The 19,599-nt window shown below is 41.6% G+C and overlaps 1 protein-coding gene across 1 annotated transcript in view; it reads left to right on the top strand.

Moving 5' to 3' along the window:
- NHLRC2 (NHL repeat containing 2) overlaps window positions 1-8,244 on the top strand; it is a 30,659-nt gene extending 22,415 nt beyond the window's left edge. Inside the window, exon 11 of the mRNA XM_063405270.1 lies at window positions 626-8,244. Within this exon, the coding sequence (XP_063261340.1) occupies window positions 626-891 (266 nt within the window). The 3' untranslated portion in view covers window positions 892-8,244. The remainder of the gene's footprint in view (window positions 1-625) is intronic.
- Window positions 8,245-19,599: the final 11,355 nt, after the last annotated feature.

The raw sequence follows: 19,599 nt of genomic DNA, 5'->3' as shown, positions 1-19,599 counted from the left end.
TAATACATGCTGCATTATTTTATGGCTCAATGCAATGAGTTGGGTGTATGTAGTGTACAGGTTGTTTTTTAGTTCACGTACTCTCAAATCTTTAAATGAAAGTGAAACTCAGGTTTCATTCTAATAGTCAGCCTGAGCATTGCTAAATTGCACCAACCCACCTATAAGACCAACACTGCTGTTTGGAAATGACATCATTTTATCTACAGTTTAATGCATTTATGGCAGATATTTTACTTGGTGTATTAGGTGTCTGATGCAAATGTATGGTAGCCATTAATTTAAGAAGTTTTGCTTATGCATATCAGAATAAATTTTAGTATCCTTTAAAGAGTGTATGGGAGAAACTGCAGTTCCATTGCATTTAAATAAGATGTACTGTATATATACACCTCTAGGCTGATGCAAAGCCATGGATCTCTCCATCTTTAAATGCATCTTAAAGCATTTGTAAATTACTTTTCCTTTTTTTTTCTCTCTGTTCACAGCTGGAAAAATCAGGAGGGAAATTTCCTCTAATACTGTGTGTGGAAAGTCCTTGTTGTCCTATAGGTACAATCAGTGTTTTCTGTAGCTTTCAGACACGGTATTAAATACCCTAATGATAAAATCTGTTCTTTTGCAGATAACACCTGGTTGCTGCAAGGACAGTGTCTGACAGGAGAAATAAAGGATGTTTCCTGTCAAACTGTCATTCCCTTTCAGTTGCCTGGGAGCTGTGTGTCAGCTGAAGCCACCCTGGCCATCAAAGCGTGCCTCTACTACTGCAGCAAAGGTAGCAGTGCCTGTATGATGGCAGGAGTGTCCTTCAGCCAGCCCCTGCAGGTCACTGGCACAGACCAAGGCAGCCCAGCTCAAGTGGAACTGATGCACACCTTTGTGACCAACTAACACAAAGCCAGCTGATTTCACACTGCATTTTGCTACTCACCATTTCTGTGGGAGAAAGTACAATTAGATAGCTTCGCTCTGATTTTTTCCTGGAGCTTATGACAAAGCTAAGAAATAATAAGCTTGATAAAATGAAGTCGTTTTCCCTACAGCCTAAAGGGAAAATTTATTGTCATAACCTCATTTCTTTACATTACAGTAGCAGCAATAACTTTGTAATACTGTAGACTCTGTTGCCAATTGTGAACATACTAGATGTCTGCCAGTCTTAAGAAGTGAGCAACAATTTTTAGAGTCCATTTGAAAGAGCTGGTGTTACTTTGTGATGTTACTGTAAGATCTTTACACTGTAAATAGTGTTAGAGTAGATAATTTTGGACTAACACTTCAAGATTCCTTTTGTGCCCTTATTACATTGTAATAGAATGTCAAAAGGAAGTTTCTTTCACCAGTCTATGAAAGAAGTATCTTGCTTATTCTTCTGTAATGACACTTATGACACCTGTATTTTGAAAACATACCTTAAACTAGGTGCAGCTCTAGTTTTATGCAAACTGAGTATTTTGCTTTAACTCAACATGACTGCCTTACACGAAGAGCAAAGGTTCATCTGTGAAAGGAAGCGTTCAAGTTCCTGCAGAAGAATTTAATGCTGATTTTTAACAAAGAATGTGCCTCTCTGCAATGTCTATGTGTATATAAAATAAGCACCACAAAGCCATGCTGGAGCTTTTCTGATACATACCAATTTGCATTTTATAGAAAGTGGAAGGTAATGGTTGAATATCTACACTGCAAAAATTAAATGTCAACCATTTCAAGCAGGGTGATTCACTCCCATTTTTATGATTTCTCTGCAAAGACTATTCTGAAGACTTCTGTCTTGCATATACGTAATATTATGAAGAATATTACGCTCTTGAAGTCTGATTCAGAGTCTCTTGAAGTCACTGTTAGTCCTTGGATTTGTTACAGTGGTCACTGAACCAGAGTTGTATACTTGATAATGGATTATTTACATTCATGTTTAGAGCTTCTGATCTTTTGCTAGAACTGCTAACCTAATCTTTGAGTAAATGCTTTAAAACTCTATTGCAAAACTCTGCCCTTGGTGGTTGAGTGTTTTGCAAATAAAATTCCCACTATTTGCCATAATAAGTAGGGGCAGAGTGATAGTGGTGGTGCAAGCTTTTACTTGAACTGGAAGAATTTCCATCATGTTTCAGTGGTAGTTGGGTTAGATCCTGTGTTCTGGTCATGATGATCAGTTCTGAGAAGATAATTTTGTTTTAAGTTGAAAGATTGCATTCTCACACATATTATAAAGTGCAGTAGTGAAAGATTTTTTTTTATATAGTCTTTGCTAAAACAATTGCTCCTGATGCCTGTCAGTAAATCCCCGTTATCAGTTGTTGTTGCTTTTTCTTACTTAAAGGCTGACTGAAACGTTGGTCATGAACCCGAGAGGCTTTTGTTTAAGGGAGCCATATGGACTGGTGTGGTTCTTCCTTCCATTGAAATGCCAGCCTATCTGAGAGTTCTTTGTGGCACCAGAAATGGTTGTTATCTCACCTGTCAGCAAAGCAAGGGCTGAAATGTTATTTTTCTTAACATTTGGTTTTTAAGCAACTTTTCTAATTCACTGTTTCAGCTCCTTTGGGTAAGCCTCTCAATTCTCACATGCCATTTTGAAGAGTGAAAAAGCTTTGCTGTTCTGTTCACAGACAGCAAATGCTGTTGGAAGGATGAAGATAAAGAAACTGATTTGGGCATTTATTATTTTTTACACTTTAGTACAACAGTCTTTCACAATTTTTTGTTTGTCTGTTTGCCTTTGGATAGGAGCCAGGAAATCTTCAATCAGCTTCTAGATAGCCTGCAGGTTTTCTGTTGCTCTCTGAAAAAAACAAGCATTAGGTTCAGAAGTACAGAATAACAAACCAAACTGTCACAGTTACCTTGAACAGGTAATAAATCAGATGGATCTTTTCTCTCTCATTTTGTCCCATCACAGAATGGTTTGGGTTGGAAGGGGACTGAGAGACCATCTTATTCCAGCCCATGCCATGGACAGGGACACCTTCCCCTAGAGCAGGTTACTCAGAGCTGCACCCAGCCTGACTGTGAACCCTTTCAGGGTCTGGCATCCTTCTCTGGGCAGCCTGTGCTGGTGTCTGACCAGCCTCACAGTAAAGAATTTCTTCCCAATATCCAATCTAAATCTGCCTTCTTTCAGTTTGAAGCCATTCCCCCTGGTCCTATCCATACATGTCCCTGTCAGAAGTCTCTGTCCAGCTCTTGCAGCTCCGTCAGGTACTGGAAGGTCCTAGAAGGTCTCTCCAGTCTTCTCCAGGTGAACAACCCTAACTCTTAATTTTCAGCTAGAATGACATTATATTTTTCTATTTCAATTGGATCAGGTCATCAAATTCTGCCTATATTCCAATATTTAAAAGAAAAAAATCAAAAATCTGTTTTGTTGTTGACACTTTCAATTAATGTATTGCTGTAGGGGAAAGACTGTATTCCTCACTTTCTTTAACTATAGTATATAATGTTTAATTTTAATACTGTAGTTATATTTTCTATCTAAATGTTCTCTCCTTGCTCAGTCTCTGTGCTCACTGTGATTGACCTTTAATCCTGTAGTCCAACATAAAGTTTTGTTTGTCCAAGGGATAAGGATGCACATTCCCAGAGTCACTACTTCTGTTTCACTTGTAATGTACAGATCTTCAAATGTTCTGTGATTAGAAAAGCACAGATTTTTTAGAGCTTATGATATTTAGAGATACAATTTCCACTTCTTCCTCCGGGGTTTACAAGCTGCTCTTGCAATAAAGCAACAAGTGCCATAAATTTCAGCAGATAGGCAAACTGAATAGCATATACAAGCTGCAAGAAATTTAAGTACCAGAAAAGATCTTCTACATGTGATGCAGAAAAATAGGAAATGTTACTATTCTGTAAAAAAAAAAACCCCAGATATATTGATGACTGCTACCTCTTTGTATGGGAACTAAGTTTTTTGATGTTCCCTGATACAAAAAATCTAAGCAGATTGCAATGGCTCAGCACTCTGAGATTTGTGTCTCACAGTAAAAGTTTGTAATTCAAGGCCTTTTCCAAACACAACTTTCTAGTGACTTTAACAGGTTTTGCAGCAGACCTTAATAAAGCATTAAGAGACTATAGCAAGTCTCTGAAGAGTATTGGTCATGGTTGATTTGTATAGTGGAAACAAGTTCAGTGGCATTTTAAGTTTTTAGTTGTAGTGTTTGCATTTCTGGGACAGCTTTTGGTTTGGAATGGATGTATTAATAGTTCCATGAGATGTTTTTAGTAATTTTATTCAATTGTAGTATAATATTTTTTATTAGGCTAGGAAAAAAAAGTGGTTTTGAAGAGGGAGGATAATTTTTTAATAGCTCTTTCATGTTGTTTGAATTCAGTAATATCTTTCTGTAGTTGGCTCCCTTCTGTTAAAGGAAGGGTAGGGATGATGACTGTGTAAACCTATTGATGGGCACATATTTTATGCATATATTTTTAGTTGTTTTCTTTTTGGTTTAGATTCTTACATCATTTTTAGCTTTTCTATTGGATGCAGTTCTTCACAGTTTGTGTTTGGCCTCTCATATCTTCCACCTGTAGAGCACTATAATATTTGTGTATTGCTGTGGTTGTGTGGTACCAAGCAAGTACAGAGAGATGAGTAATACATGAGGGAGTAGTTTTATAGCGTCAGGTAAATGCCTTATCTGCTTATCCTGAGAAAAGGTGCATATGGCTTCCAGTATATTGTATATATTCTTAATGCACTGATTTTCAGTAGAAAAGTATTGTAGCTGAAACCGTGGGTAAAACTGTTTTGTTGAGAGAACATCTAGAAAAATATATTCCTTACCTCTTGCTCAGAGATGGGGGTGATGAAAATGAAGAGACTTTCCTTCTTATGTAGGGCCATGTCCTTTTGTTCTTTTAATTATTGACTATTTATTTTAGCAAAGATAGAGGCATTATTGACCACAAATTGTCTTGAATTTTTGATTCCTAACAAGGTTTTCTACGTACGTGAAAGCTTTAAATGTCTGACTTTGTAGAGTTACGAGTGATAGATCTTGTTTTAAATGGTTTTAGTTTAGCAGAGAATAGCAGAGATTTATGTACACTCTTTAAGATCTGTAATCTTTTAAAATCACTGGTATTCACTGACTTACCTCAAAGACACGTTGAGGCTACACTTTCACAGAAGTGTGAACTCAGAATTAAGTTTTCTTTGTTGTAGAATGTGTGAGGTGTGCTGTGACACATTGTGTGCTCCGGGCTATGCTACCTAAGGAGAATTTTCCACACACTCATCAGTCATCCCCAGAAATTCTCCACTGAAATCTGCCAGGTCACTTGCTTATATAATCAATTAATATTACTGATTTATGTTAGCAAACATTTAATACTCAGCATTTATCATTACAATTTTTGATGAAGTTGGTTGTCAGGGATTAGAGGAGTTTCTCTGTCCCAAGCAAGCAAAGTATGGGAAAAGTGACAAGTAATTGGAAATAATTTTTGAAAATGCGAGACCTCGTTATTTTTTAATTAAATCACATCTGTTTTTGCGTTCAACAAGAGATCATTAATTTAAAAACAATATTCTAATAGTCTACAATATTCTAACATTTTACATTCCATTATGTTCATGTAACCAAATTTGAGTACTGCCTTCCTTTAGAAGCAGCTGATCTATATTGTATAGGTTTTGTACTCTAACAGATAGTCAGTACTCTCATTTAGGATTAGGATTCATTCCTATTCAGGACTCATCACACCTATGATTGAGTTTCCAAGTTTATCTTAGTTTCTTTGTCATACAATTATGGGGCATTTTGGATAGGTTTTTGGGTCTGTCCTTTCCTCCTGTGGTTTCCATAGTGAAATGCAGCCCATATCTTGTTACTGTGGAGGGATCCAAGTAGGAAGGATCATTCCCTCCACCAGCTCCGTGTCCCTCCCCTGCTTCAGGGATGGGGATGTAAACAGCAAGTATTTCTAGATAGCATTAGAATAAGATGATGTCCTCAGGTCAGCTTCATCAAGCTTTGCACTGATGCAGCTACTGTCAGAAGTTTTACCTTTACCTCTGGGCCTGTCCGCTGAGGTCTGGAGTTGGTTGTAGCTGTCCCAGAGCATCCCATCAAACTTGAGCAGGGATTCTGAGGGCTCTTGGTGTCAGGAAACTTTGATGCTAGAGATTAAATACTTTAGCTGCTATAGGTTAAATGTTTTAGCTGTATGTAATTTGCTGTCTTGTTGCAGGTTGTTTAATTATTGTCAGGTAATGCACTCCTGCTGCAGATGGGAAGCTGGACTCCTTGGGTGTGAGTTGAGGAATGTGTATGTAGCTATAATTAAATATTGCTTAGTTTACCTCTTTGGTGGTCCATTGCTTTCAAGCGTACCAGGGAGCTCTGTCCAATTGCAGGCTCTAGGGCTAAGCAAAAGAATTGCAAGTATTTTTTATGTCTTGTCTGGTTCCTTTGAAACACTGACAATTTTGAGCTTAAGAAATCCCATTTAAAGAAAACCTGTTCATACATCTGCCTTAACTTAATACTCTGTACTCAGCATGCCTCAGAAGAGATATTCCACACTGTATTCTTTCCCATTTTGACTAAGGGTTTAGAAATTCAACCCATCTGGTCATTGTCAGACTTCACAGAAAGCAGACCAGCAATTTGATTTTACATCCATTAAAAAAAAAAAACTATTTTCCAAACTTTTGATTAAGTTGAAATACCAAGTTGGAACCATATGTTCAAGGAATCTGTCCTGAGAGTTGCTTGAATCAGATTTCCAAATCTGATTTTCAGTTTTTAAAAATGAATTGATAGTGGAGAAACAAATTGCTAAATGTTTTATTTATTGAATATTCAACTTCAGATGTGTCCATTTTCACTTTCAAAATAGCATTAGAACAACTAAAACATTCTCCTCTCTGTCTTACTATTAATGTACCATTAATCATTTTTTCATTAAACCTGTGATGGATCTATGTGGTTTTGTAAGAATCAATAAAGAAAAAGAAGGTAGTTGTTAAAAAGTGACTGGGTGAAATCCAGGTGCTCCAAGGTTAGTGGCAAATATCTTTAGGGCCAGGAGTTTGGCCCAATGTGACAGAAATTCTGTGGTTTTATTACATCTTCATGGCTGAAGGAAAAAATCAGTGCCTTTTGTAACAATACTTGAAAGTGTTTCTTTACAGAAATACTGGAGTAATGACTGAAATAAGGTATTTGACCTTCATAGTTTGCAAGCTTCAGAGGGATTTAATTCTACTAATTCTGAAACTGTGAAGAGCTTTCCTTTTCTGTCATGTTATTGAATTAATTTGAAATTAAGGTGCTTATTTGTCCAGCTCCTTTTCTTACAAAATACTTCAAAATGCGTTTGTTTCTCCATTTTGTGAGGTTACTTCTGAGACTATTGTTAGCTCTTTTGTACACTCCAGAACAAACGTGGCAGGGAGACTTCAAACAGCTTGCTGAACTTTTGGTTTGAGTGATCTGGAAGGCAAAACATGCACTGATCTAAAGGGGCAAAGGTGATTGCTCTTGGTATTTGAGGGGTGGAGGGTTGGTCTTTGTTTTGGAGTTGTTTTCATCTGTCCTACAGATCAGCAAAGATGCTGTCCACAGCAGAAGGCTGTGTGTAGGGGCAGGCAGGAAGGGTCAGGTTATCTTATTGTGGAAACGTGTAACTTCATTTAGGTCCTGCTGCTGGGATATCTGAAAATCCCAGCAGAGTAATGCTGGTGAGGAAATTCATATTTGAGCACTTAAATGTCTCCAGGTGGTTGAAGGGGAAAGATAGGAATTTTATTTTCTTCTTTGAGAATTTCAGTGTTGCTTTTTAGGCATTGGAAAATTTTGTCTGTTCTTTGAGACACTAAGCCTTTGTTTCTCCATTACATTTGATGCAAAGCCTTTCACATATTTTAAAATGATTATTTTAAAAATGTGGTTTACACTTGTTGTTACAAAATATGAGAAGAATTAAAATGACAGCACTTCATCTACAGCTGATCTAGGTTGTGTAAATTCTTCACTGATAGTGTTGCCTAACAGTGTTCTTAACAATATTCATAGATGATGATCCTTTTTAAATGAAGGGTAAATGTCCTGTAATATTATGAGAACAAATAAATACACTGTAGAAGAAATGTCAGCCTTGGCTATCAAACCAACAGATAAACAGTGATTAAAGAATGTACACTTTCTCCTGTGCAGCCTCTTTCTCCTTGTAAAGCTTTTTCATGGAAAAATAAACATTAAAAAATTCTATGTTTTCTTTCAAGGCTGGCTTTTTCTGTCAATCTTTGTGTGAACATAGATGTAGAAGTTATGAAAAGTGTCTGCTGTGAGGGGTTTCAGCTTGATTAAAACACTTTAATTAAGATGTGCTGATGTTTCCCACTCCCTTTGCACAGGCTCTGCAGCCGTGGGTGTCACTCGGCCCTTCAGTGACCAAGGGTCTGTAAAACAGAGTGAGTCATGAGGACTCCCCCGGCCAGGGCTCTGGGAACAAGAGATCTGCTTTTATTTTCATTTCTGCACAGAAGAGGCATTAGAAATGGTGCACTGCATGAGTCACAGGCTGCCTGATTGTATCCTTCAGTTTATTGCAGAGATCCCAGAGCAAATTTAGCTACAGGAAGAGATCCCTCTGCATGGAGCTCCACTTGAAGCAGTGTTTGTTACTGTGGTTAGGCTGTGCCACACTTTGAAGCATGTGGGTGCCTGTTTAATTATAATTATGGTTGAACTGTATTTTAGCAGCAGTGTCTAAAAATGATTGTTTTTCTCAGATAACAGTTTTACAGCTTTGACCAAGAACCTTTGGGTACAGGGCAATAATGCAGGCTCTCATGTGCTCCAGTACAAGTGGAATGGACACCAACATGCCTACAGAGATGATCTCTTATTTGTGCTGCTCATCATGTGCTCATTGATACAGTGATTTCTCATTACTGGAAGCACTGGGTGACAAAAATTCTGGACTATCTACTGTAGCTCAGCTCTACTGTAGCTCATAATTATAGTGTAACTGTGTTGAATTTGTTGAATTCAACTGTGTTGAATTTGTGTCATTCCCACCACCCCACTGAAGAATATTCCTTGTGTTTATTCAGCTAATCAAATATTTAAAATATTTATACACACTACTTACAAAACTCAGCTAACATCCTTTGATTTCCATGCAGATGCAATATATTCAGCTTAGCCTGATGCAGCAAGTCTGGGTTTGACAGACACTCAACTTCGACTGCAATTTCTCTGTTTTACTAAAAAGTTCATCCAAAGCTTCTGCCAAGCTAAACTCAGCTGGTTTAGGCCAGGTCACACAATCTCTCAGCATCTCAGTGAACATTTGCCACAGATCACAAAGCTGAACCTTGACTGGCTTTCAGTCCTCATCTCTGAAATGACACCTTTACCCCCAACTTCTGAGTGTTCTTAAAACAGAAATCCTGTGTGAACACAGACCTGCACATTCTACACACAAACAGGCCTGTGATGTTTTTTGTTTCTGATGGCGTTTGTGGTACTTGGCTGGGCTGTGCCTTTTGCCAGAACCCCAGGAGGCACTGCCTGGTGCAGATTTCTGTGGTCACAAAGTCACTGCTCTAGGAAACTATTAATTAGCTTGTTTCTAAAAGCAAGGGAAAGGAGCCTTTCATGTTAAAATCACTAACAGGGCCAAGATATTTTATTGTTATTTCAAGGGATTCTGCAATCTCGTGCCAAGAGCAATTTATCCGGAGATTGGGTAAATGGGGCTTGAAACAGCTCCTCTCCCTGCCTTGTCCTTCCCATCTGAAGTAGTTTCCTGTGGCTGTTCAAGCTCATGGCTCTGCTGCCTCATCTGAATTTTATCTTTTCTGCCTGTCACCCTGGTATTTTGTGCACACAATCCCACCAGGAACTGAAAACAATACCTGATGGCTATTTTACATGCCAGTGTGGGTAGCAAAGTTCCACCCTTGCTGTAAAGGGGCTTTCTAGAGCGGGTTTGTTCTCCTTTGTCCTCTGCTTTAAGCACAGAAATCAAAGCAGAGGTGAGGATTTCAGCCTTTGTGTGTAAAGCTTTCTAAAGTGTTGCTACAGCAGCACATACTGTTTCTTTTTTTGGAAAAGCATTAGCAAGTTATAACCCTTAGTTAAATCTCTCCATAATTTTACTATCTCAGACATTCCCTTAAGCAGACTATATGGGAGTTCCAGGGCTCAGAGCTCCTAGCTCAGGCTGTAAATTCTGGGTATATTTTCCAAACACTGAACAAAGCTGTAATAATAAGGAGTGGTTAGATATTAATGAAGATTTTGTTTCACTAAACCCAAGTGCTTAGTCAAACTTACCATAGTGCTGCATAACTTCTGAAATCCACTCACCATGGAACTGCAATGTTATTTTTGAAGTTATCATTGCAATTACTGTCCTTGAGAACCAAATAGCTGTTCTAACACCATCCTTATTTTCTAAGAAACAGGCAGCACATCAGGTTTAATATCTACTTTAGGCAGCAGGGCTTGGGCAAGCACATTGCTTCTGTGGTGAAGTGAATCCCATGTCTGAGATGACAGCACATAAAGTGTGATGTGTTTTAATCAGAGCAAAGCAGAGTCAGCAGTTTAATGATGTTTTTATTGATATAATGATTTATCATTGATGAAAGCATTGATGTGTGTCAGCAGCAAGCGTAAGCAATCGTTTCATCAAGGCCTGTGTGCCTTCCCTCCCCCTGCTTGTGCACACTGACACACTTGACTAAAGCTGTGATGTTTCCCAAGTTATCTGGGGTTGATACTGAGACACAGAGATCACCAAGAATGAGAGATGTAACCATTTTTTCAGAATATTAATACATTCAGCAAGTGGAACCACGGGAGAAAATACAGCACTGAAAGCACCAAGCAGTGCGTAGGTGCATCAATGCCTAAGTGGCAGTTAAACTTGCTGGGGGCTACTGAGAAACCCATCATTTAAATTTTTCTTTCCTTTATGCAGTTGAGTGAAGAAGATGGATTTAATTTGCATTTTTGCCATGCTCTTAGCAGTGGAAGTGCTATAAAGTGCTGTTGTTATCGTAGACTCCAATCAGACTCGCATGTGGCAGGATTTCTGAGAGCTTATGAGGAAGATGCAGAGGGTGTAATGGAGTCTCTAGCAGACAGTGACAAAAATTTGCCTCACAAATTCTCTCCTAAGTGTAAAATGAAACATTTACTGAATCATAACTGGATTAGTTATGAATTTAAACTAGCAGGGGATTAAAATTCTTATTTACTTGAGGCTGCTGAGCAGAACTATTCGCTTTACAGGAGGCTTAGATTACATGGAAGTACATAAAATAGAGAAGAAATACAGAACTTAGCCAAGAGAAGTGAAATAGGATAGATGGAATATTTTATATAGAAGTGTGTCTTTTTTCCAATATATAGCAAACTTACTGATTTTTTAAAAATACTTTTGTTTAAATGCTAGTGGATGGAGGTCTCAGCAGCTTTGAGACCCATTTCTGGTCTATATGAGTGCATCACCTATAATCACAAGAGTGTATATTTTTCTTACACACTTAGTACAGGGTCTTTCCTGCTTTCACATACAGTGGTGGTCTGATCACCCTGACACCCTCTGGGACTCTGGATGTCACAGCTTTTTTCTAGACAGTCTAAGAGAGACTGCCTTGCTACAGGTACTGGCAGCAGGCATGCACTGGTTTTCCAAAAGCCTAGCTCAGAGGAACCTGTCAGAGTGACTGTTTCCCACCTTCTCCTAACCTGCAGAAAGCTTCTGGACTACCTTGTACAGTGACAAGCAAGAAATTACCAGGATTTAATCCATGCTCAACTTCTCACAGTCTCTCAGGAAAGTTGTATTTACAATTGAAGTGCTCCCAGGAAAGAAATAATTTGCTGTTAGCAGAAAACCCCAACAAGTTAACCTAGAAAACCTGAATGTTTTAAACAAGAAATGCTTGCAGTCAAGCAAAGACATTTTCAGAAGGAGGAATCAAGTCATCCCAAAGCAGTTCTGACTTGCCACCTTAACAGTGTGAGGACTGCAGTAAGCAATGATACATCCTGGTGGAAGGTGTCCCTGGCCACAGCAGGGGGGCTGGAATGAGATCATCTTTAAAGTCTCTTCCAACCCAAGTCATTCTGATTCTATAATCTCATACTTTCTGGTTGTTGTTGTTGTTGTGGCTTTGTTTGGGGTTTTTTGGTTTTGTCACCTAAGGAAATTAGTGAGGAAAATCCACTAGAATTATGTTCCAGCACAGCACTTCGGTAGCACATCTCAGCATTAAAACCTACTGAGTCCTCCTCAGTTTGGGAAGATACTCAATTCATTGGTAAGTTTGACTCTGTGATATAACCATATGAAGGCTGAACCCTCAGGTGGAATTAATTTTCCTGCTTCTAACTGGGCAGTGGAGTTTATACATTTCTCTCAGGCAGCAAACAGATGCATTTATCCCTGCATTGCTGTACTCCTCTCATTAATCTCAGCTGAGTTTTCTCTTAATGACCATCATATGACCCTTTTCACTCTCCATTCATCTCTGTAATTAGTTCTCCCAAGGCCTGCAGCCTGGTAACTATCTGCTTGTAACTCCTTTCTCTTGAAAGAAAAGCAATCTAGTTTCTCTAGTATTCGAGAAAAATTACTACTACCCTGTGCATCCCTTTCCCTTTTCTTCTTCCTCTCATGAGATGTGTTATTTGCAAGAGGTTCTGCTTCCTCTATTTCACCTCTACACCACATCCCATTAATGTGGCTGTCTCCATGCTGACCACTGAAATTGCTCTCAGCAAGATTTCTAATTATCCATTGCTAACCATCTTCAGTCTTCTTGACCTGCCTGTTGCCTTCAATGTACACAATCAGTCTTTTAGTTTTTAAATGTTCACTTTGTTTGCCTCTGTGCTTCCCTTTATTCCAACTCTGCATATTTTGGACACCAGTCCTTCATCATGTCCTTGGTTGAACAGTTCTCTTTCCCATCTCCAGTTTTTGGTGGAAATTCCTGTGGACTGCTACCTTCTTTCCCTGATCCCTTTGCTTTGAGGATGGTACAAAGTTCCTCAACCACCTGTGCTGAGGAGTCAGGGTCCTCCCTCTCTCCTCCAGAATGGTCTCTTTTTACTAAAGAAGTCTAACCATTTATGTTCCTTTCACTTTATAAAATGAACTATACCTGAAAACTCCTCATCATCTGTTCATTACTCCTTCATGTTACTCCTTTCCTTTTGCAAGCAATATTTTGCTTTATTACAATTAATCTGGTTACAGATTATTTATTATTCTGATTACAGACAAGCCCTAGAAGTTCAGCATTCATTCAGTTTAAACAGCTCCCTGGATCCTTGCATTTGGACAGTATCTGAATGTTTGCAGATTTTTTTCCACCTTTTCTCTGCTCTCTCTTATCTGAACACTTGTTTGAGGTTTTCTACTCTGTGTCTCAGTTTCTACAATACACCATGTTAGTTACAGAATCTTGGCCTGCTCTTACCTGTCCCAGATTTGACTCTGCCAGGTGTTGATTTCACAGTCCAAAGGCTGGGGACTGAAATGTGACTTTCTAGCATCCAGGTGCCAGCTCTCCTTTCTTGCTGGTATCAGTCACATGCTGCACCTTCACTTATTTCACTGTGCCTCTCAGCCTGGTCATTTCCTCTTTGTGAGATTCTAATTCATTTTCAAGATACCAACACCAGCCTCTGGGTTTTTTTAATCTTTCTGCACCATTACCCCCTATTATTCTTGCAAATATTGCACAGCTAACCTAAGAGGCTTCCCTTAATTTTTCAAAAGGGTTTCCTCATCAACACTGGCAAAGCCTTTCTTACAACACTGAAATGTCATCAAGCTTTAGGCTCTCCTGGACTAAGATCATTCACTCCTAGACCAATAATACCTCAGTTTTTGCTGTCGGGCTCTGGCTGGGCTGTGCTGTGCCATTTGGTGCCTGGTGTTGTCCATCAATTGTAAAATCTCAGTGTAAGCTCTCCACAGACATGGGACTTTCTTCTCTTCGTGTGTTTACACAGCACTCAGTGCCATGGAGTTTTTTCCTGAGAACTGTGGTAATATAAATGGTAAGAACAGTTGGTATGACAGGTTTATTTCCCTGGCAGTGCTTAATCTTAGCAGAACAGCTTTTAAAATCGATTTGGGAGCCAGAAGAATAAAATAGGTGACTTGTACAAAATTTTAATTTCTGCTTCCATCATTCCAATGTCTTGATTTTGCCTACGTGTTTGTACATAAATCTCCCATTGCTTGTCCCACTGAAGCTTAAGCAATGTATAGGAAAATAAATTTAAAGAAACTTCCTTGAACTGGGGGAATTTTGTCCTTAGTCCAGGAATTCCAGCAGGGCACATGGAGTTCAGCTGAACTGGATGTCTGTCCAGGTTCAAATCCTAAATGATCCAAAGATTTTATCATGCTTTTAAAGGGATGTTTAATCACATACTGAAAAAATGTTGAAGTTGGCTAGAGATGCATCTGCCTTCATGATATTTCTTGGCTCTTTTTCTCCTCTAGTGGATGAGGAGACAATTGTTAAAAAACACAGGAGCATGGCAGATGGGCTTTGATCCTGCCATGTGACCTCTGACTTCCTCCAAAACACAGCAGATCCTACACGTGTGAGGGAAGGGATGAGCCCTCCCTCTGTGGGCTGCTGCAAAGGGCACATTTGCAGTTTTGGGAGGCAAGTTCTGTGGCTGTGTTTGATTCCCACAGAATTACAGTCCATTGCTTTGGAAAAGCCACCAGGCTGTCCCCTGCACTGCAGGTTGTCACCCTTATGTGGGGATCTGAGTGGCTGATCAGGGATGGTTCTGAACACCCACCTGACTTCTTGGCGCTGAACATCTGGAAGGTCACAAACAATTTCCTGGATTTAATCTGAAGGATTAAGATTGGGGCAGAAGGATTCAATGTCCTCAGCCACAGACCTTCTCTTCTGTATGAGCTGTTCTTTCTACCCTTTTCCACACCCAGCATCAGAAGCTGCTTCCCTCCCATCCTTCCCATGACCTCTGCTCTGTGTGCTCCCACTGCTCCTGCAGAGGGGTCCGGGCTCTCAGGTGCCTCTGGCAGGGAGAGCTTCATGCCAGTTTGGACCACAGGTTTTTTGTCCTGAGAAAAGGCAGTAGTCAAAGCCCTGTTAGCACCAGTCAATGGGCTCTTCTCCATGGGAAGCCTTTCTCAGCAGAGAAGGAAGAAGTGGTGACCTCTTGTTTGCTGCTGTCACTCATTAGCAGGACTTTACTGCAGCTCATGGAATAAGAGATTATTTCACCTTCAGTGTTGCAGAATCACCTTCACCTGCAGCCCAGGCAGGAGGAAACAAAGGCATTTATAACTGAGAGCAGCAATCTGCCAGTCTTGATGTCTCTGGTCAATGAGAGGAGGTGGAGAGCCTTGGCCTGAGATGGAGCTGTGTGATCCCTCCACGTCAGTGAGGAATCACAGAGCATTCCAGCTGCACCACCAGTGGAACCACCCTGACAGATGGATGCTCTAAAGCCCTTTTCTTGGGGAAGTTCTGCCATGACACGTAAATCTTCTGGCCTGGTCTGGTTTATTTTTACCTTTAATCCTGAAGAATTCCTGTCTGATATTCTAACCTTGTTTCCTGATGTTTTATTAGAACTAACTTGCAAAGCCTCTTTACAGTATGTGTGGAATTCTGAGCTCAGCTCTTCAATAAAAGCTGCATTTTTAACTCTTTCACACCTTCCCCTAGCTGATTTTTCTATTAAGGTAACAGAGTATCTAAGGAAAATATTGGAAGGAACAATGTGCTCTTTTTCCTTTTCTGTAAAATGGAGGAGCTTGAAGTGTAAAGCACCTAATTCATGACATTAACATGGGAAATAAGCATCTAAGACCCATAAATTCAGCAGCAAAAATTAAGCTATTATCTTAGAATCTTCATTTTTTCCCAAATTCTCTAACTTTGGTTTATTTCTTTCATAGTCTGAAGAGAGTCACATATATACCTGTCCTGGTTGGACAGTACCTTTCAAGATATAAAAAAATAAACAATCCATAGTTAATGCAATTAATATTATAGTCAAGAATGTAAGGCTGCATAACCAAAGCTGTCATCAAATACAGCAGAGCCCAAGTCAGGTCTTGTCCTTTACAGCAGTGGGAGAGGAGAGTTCTCAGTTCTCAGTGATTATATATCAGTTTCACACCCTCTCAACCATAAATAAGCACTGTCCATGTTGGTACTGGCTTATTAATATACTACTTTCTAGTATACTTGTCTTTTCCCTGCCCCAGAATATCTATATTCTTTCTTGGATGCCCATTGTAGAAGTTTTAAAAATCCTGCACTTCCTTATTTAAAACCTTAGACTGCAGATCACCCCCTCTCCAAGAGAACTGACAGCCTGTTATAAGCAGGCCTGTATGATGACAGATATGTGATTATATTTAAATAGCCCTGTCATAAAAAGCATTTCCCCCTTAGCCCGATATTTAAGAGGTTTCACTACTTTTTCTGTGCTGTTAATGAAAACTTTCTGTAATGTGAAAAAGGAACTAAAAGCCCTGAATTAAGCATGTAGGTACCATTTATCCTACAAAATAAACATGGAAAAAATGGGAGGAAAAATCTGTAATGTGTCTATGAGAACTTCTCATAGTGGCAAAAAATGTTCCAGTCTGCTCAAAGAACAGATGAATTTGGATCTCACTTCCATAGAAAGGCTCCTGCTGCTAATCCCTGTGTCCTGCTGTTTGAACTCATCAGCTTCAGAAATGATAAGAATATGTTGTTAGGCAAACTATCAAAGTTTATTTACACAGCTTCTTAAAACAGATTCTTTCAGTGGTATGGCCAGGTGGTTAATGCTGATTGTCGGATTTTTATGCATGCCAGCTTGGTAGTACACTCCATCCTGTAAGCAAGATATTGTCTGCTGTACAATGCTCTGTCATCTAAATCTCAGGGGTTAACATGCTGTCATCTTTAATCTCCTGGAATTCTTCTTTTCCTTTGGTTTAAAAACATATGAACATTTTCACAGAGCAAATCCTCAATAAACACAATAAAAATAATCAAATAACCTAAGCAGCTTTAAGTTCAAAATCAAATAATGTATCAAGCAGGAATCTGGCAATGCAGTGCTAGTCTACCATAAAGTCTTTCATCCATGCAAATCCTGTGAGCACTTTACTGCTCCCGGATTGTCAGGTGAGTTCTCTGTTCTAAATATTTTTAAGTGGCTTAAGCACTTAAGCACTCAGTTCTGGGATTCCCAACTTAATGTTTCCTCAAAGGATCTAATTTACAAAGGATGACTGTTCATCTTCTGCTGTCTATAAACTGAGGCAATAATTTAACTGCAAGCCCTTTATAACAGCTGGGAATTGTCAGATCTTTTATATTTTAAAAAGCTCTGCTTCTGCCTAGGATATAAATCACAGAATAAAATGTATGAGGGGAAAATGGGAAATGGAGATCCCACCTTATATACAAAGGAAATACTGAAGATTTATTGTCAGTGATTTTCTTAAATCTGCTTATACAGCCAGGACAATAGCTTCCAGAATGGGTATGGCTGTAGGCTGCAGCTGCTATGAAGTGGGAGAGATGCAGAGGTGAGATGTTCCTAGGTCCCACCAGGACCCAGCCTGGTACCATCCAGCTCTTTCTCTGCATCCCTTTACCTGGGTCAGCATTCCTATTCCTTCCTCCTCTAATCGCTGGGGCTGATCCTGGTCTCTCCTGCTTAGGACAGTGATTGACACCGTTCAGACCGGTTCAAACCGGTTCCAACCGGTTCCGACCGGTTCAAACCAGTTCTGACAGGTTCAAACCGGTTCCAACCAGTTCAAACCGGTCCGGACCGGTCCAGACTGGTTCCGACCGGTTCCGACCGGTCCCGACCTGTTCACACCAGTTCCGACCGGTTCCGACCGGTTCCGACCAGTCCCGACCGGTCCAGACAGGTTCCGACCGGTCCCTACAGGTTCCGACCGGTCCCGACCGGTTCCGACTGGTTCCGACCGGTTCCGACCGGTTGAAACCGGTCCCGACCGGTTCCGACTGGTTCAAACCGGTTCCGACCGGTCCCGACCGGTTCAAACCGGTTCTGACCGGTTGAGACCGGTTCCGACCGGTTACGACCGGTCCCGACCGGTTCCGACCGGTCCCGACAGGTTCAAACCGGTTCACACTGGTTCCGACAGGTTTCAACCGGTTCGGAGCGGTCCCGACCGGTTCCGACCGGTTCCGACCGGTTCGGACTCGTTCAAACCGGATCAGACCGGATCCGACCGGTTCGAACCGGTTCCGACCGGTTCCGACCGGTTCAAACCGGTTCCGACCGGTTCAAACCGGTTCCGACCGGTTGAAACCGGTTCCGACCGGTTCAAACCGGTTCCGACCGGTTCCGACCGGTTCCGACCGGTTCCGACCGGTTCAGACCGGTTCCGACCGGTTCCGACCGGTTCCGACCGGTTCCGACCGGTTCAGACCGGTTCCGACCGGTTCAAACCGGTTCCGACCGGTTGAAACCGGTTCCGACCGGTTCAAACCGGTTCCGACCGGTTCCGACCGGTTCCGACCGGTTCCGACCGGTTCCGACCGGTTCAGACCGGTTCCGACCGGTTCAAACCGGTTCCGACCGGTTCAAACCGGTTCCGACCGGTTGAAACCGGTTCCGACCGGTTCAGACCGGTTCCGACCGGTTCCGACCGGTTCCGACCGGTTCAAACCGGTTCCGACCGGTTCCGACCGGTTCCGACCGGTTCAAACCGGTTCAGACCGGTTCCGACCGGTTCCGACCAATTCAAACCGGTTCTGACCGGTTGAAACCGGTTCCGACCGGTTCAAACCGGTTCCGACCGGTTCCGACCGGTTCCGACCGGTTCAGACCGGTTCCGACCGGTTCCGACCGGTTCCGACCGGTTCAAACCGGTTCAAACCGGTTCCGACCGGTTCCGACCGGTTCCGACCGGTTCCGACCGGTTCCGACCGGTTCCGACCGGTTCAAACCGGTTCAAACCGGTTCCGACCGGTTGAAACCGGTTCCGACCGGTTCAGACCGGTTCCGACCGGTTCCGACCGGTTCAAACCGGTTCAGACCGGTTCAAACCGGTTCCGACTGGTTCAAACCGGTTCCGACCGGTTGAAACCGGTTCCGACCGGTTCCGACCGGTTCCGACCGGTTGAAACCGGTTCCGACCGGTTCCGACCGGTTCCGACCGGTTCCGACCGGTTCAAACCGGTTCCGACCGGTTCCGACCGGTTCCGACCGGTTCAAACCGGTTCCGACCGGTTCCGACCGGTTCAAACCGGTTCAAATCGGTTCCGACCGGTTCCGACCGGTTCAAACCGGTTCCGACCGGTTCCGACCGGTTCAAACCGGTTCTGACCGGTTCCGACCGGTTCAGACCGGTTCCGACCGGTTCCGACCGGTTCCGACCGGTTCCGACCGGTTCCGACCGGTTGAAACCGGTTCCGACCGGTTCCGACCGGTTCCGACCGGTTCAAACCGGTTCCGACCGGTTCCGACCGGTTCCGACCGGTTCCGACCGGTTCAGACCGGTTCCGACCGGTTCCGACCGGTTCAAACCGGTTCCGACCGGTTGAAACCGGTTCCGACCGGTTGA

Source organism: Prinia subflava, chromosome 9 (assembly GCF_021018805.1).
Source record: "Prinia subflava isolate CZ2003 ecotype Zambia chromosome 9, Cam_Psub_1.2, whole genome shotgun sequence".
In the NCBI taxonomy this organism is placed as follows: domain Eukaryota; kingdom Metazoa; phylum Chordata; class Aves; order Passeriformes; family Cisticolidae; genus Prinia; species Prinia subflava.
Note: the sequence above shows the minus strand (reverse complement) of the source record. Positions and strands in the feature narration are given on the sequence as shown.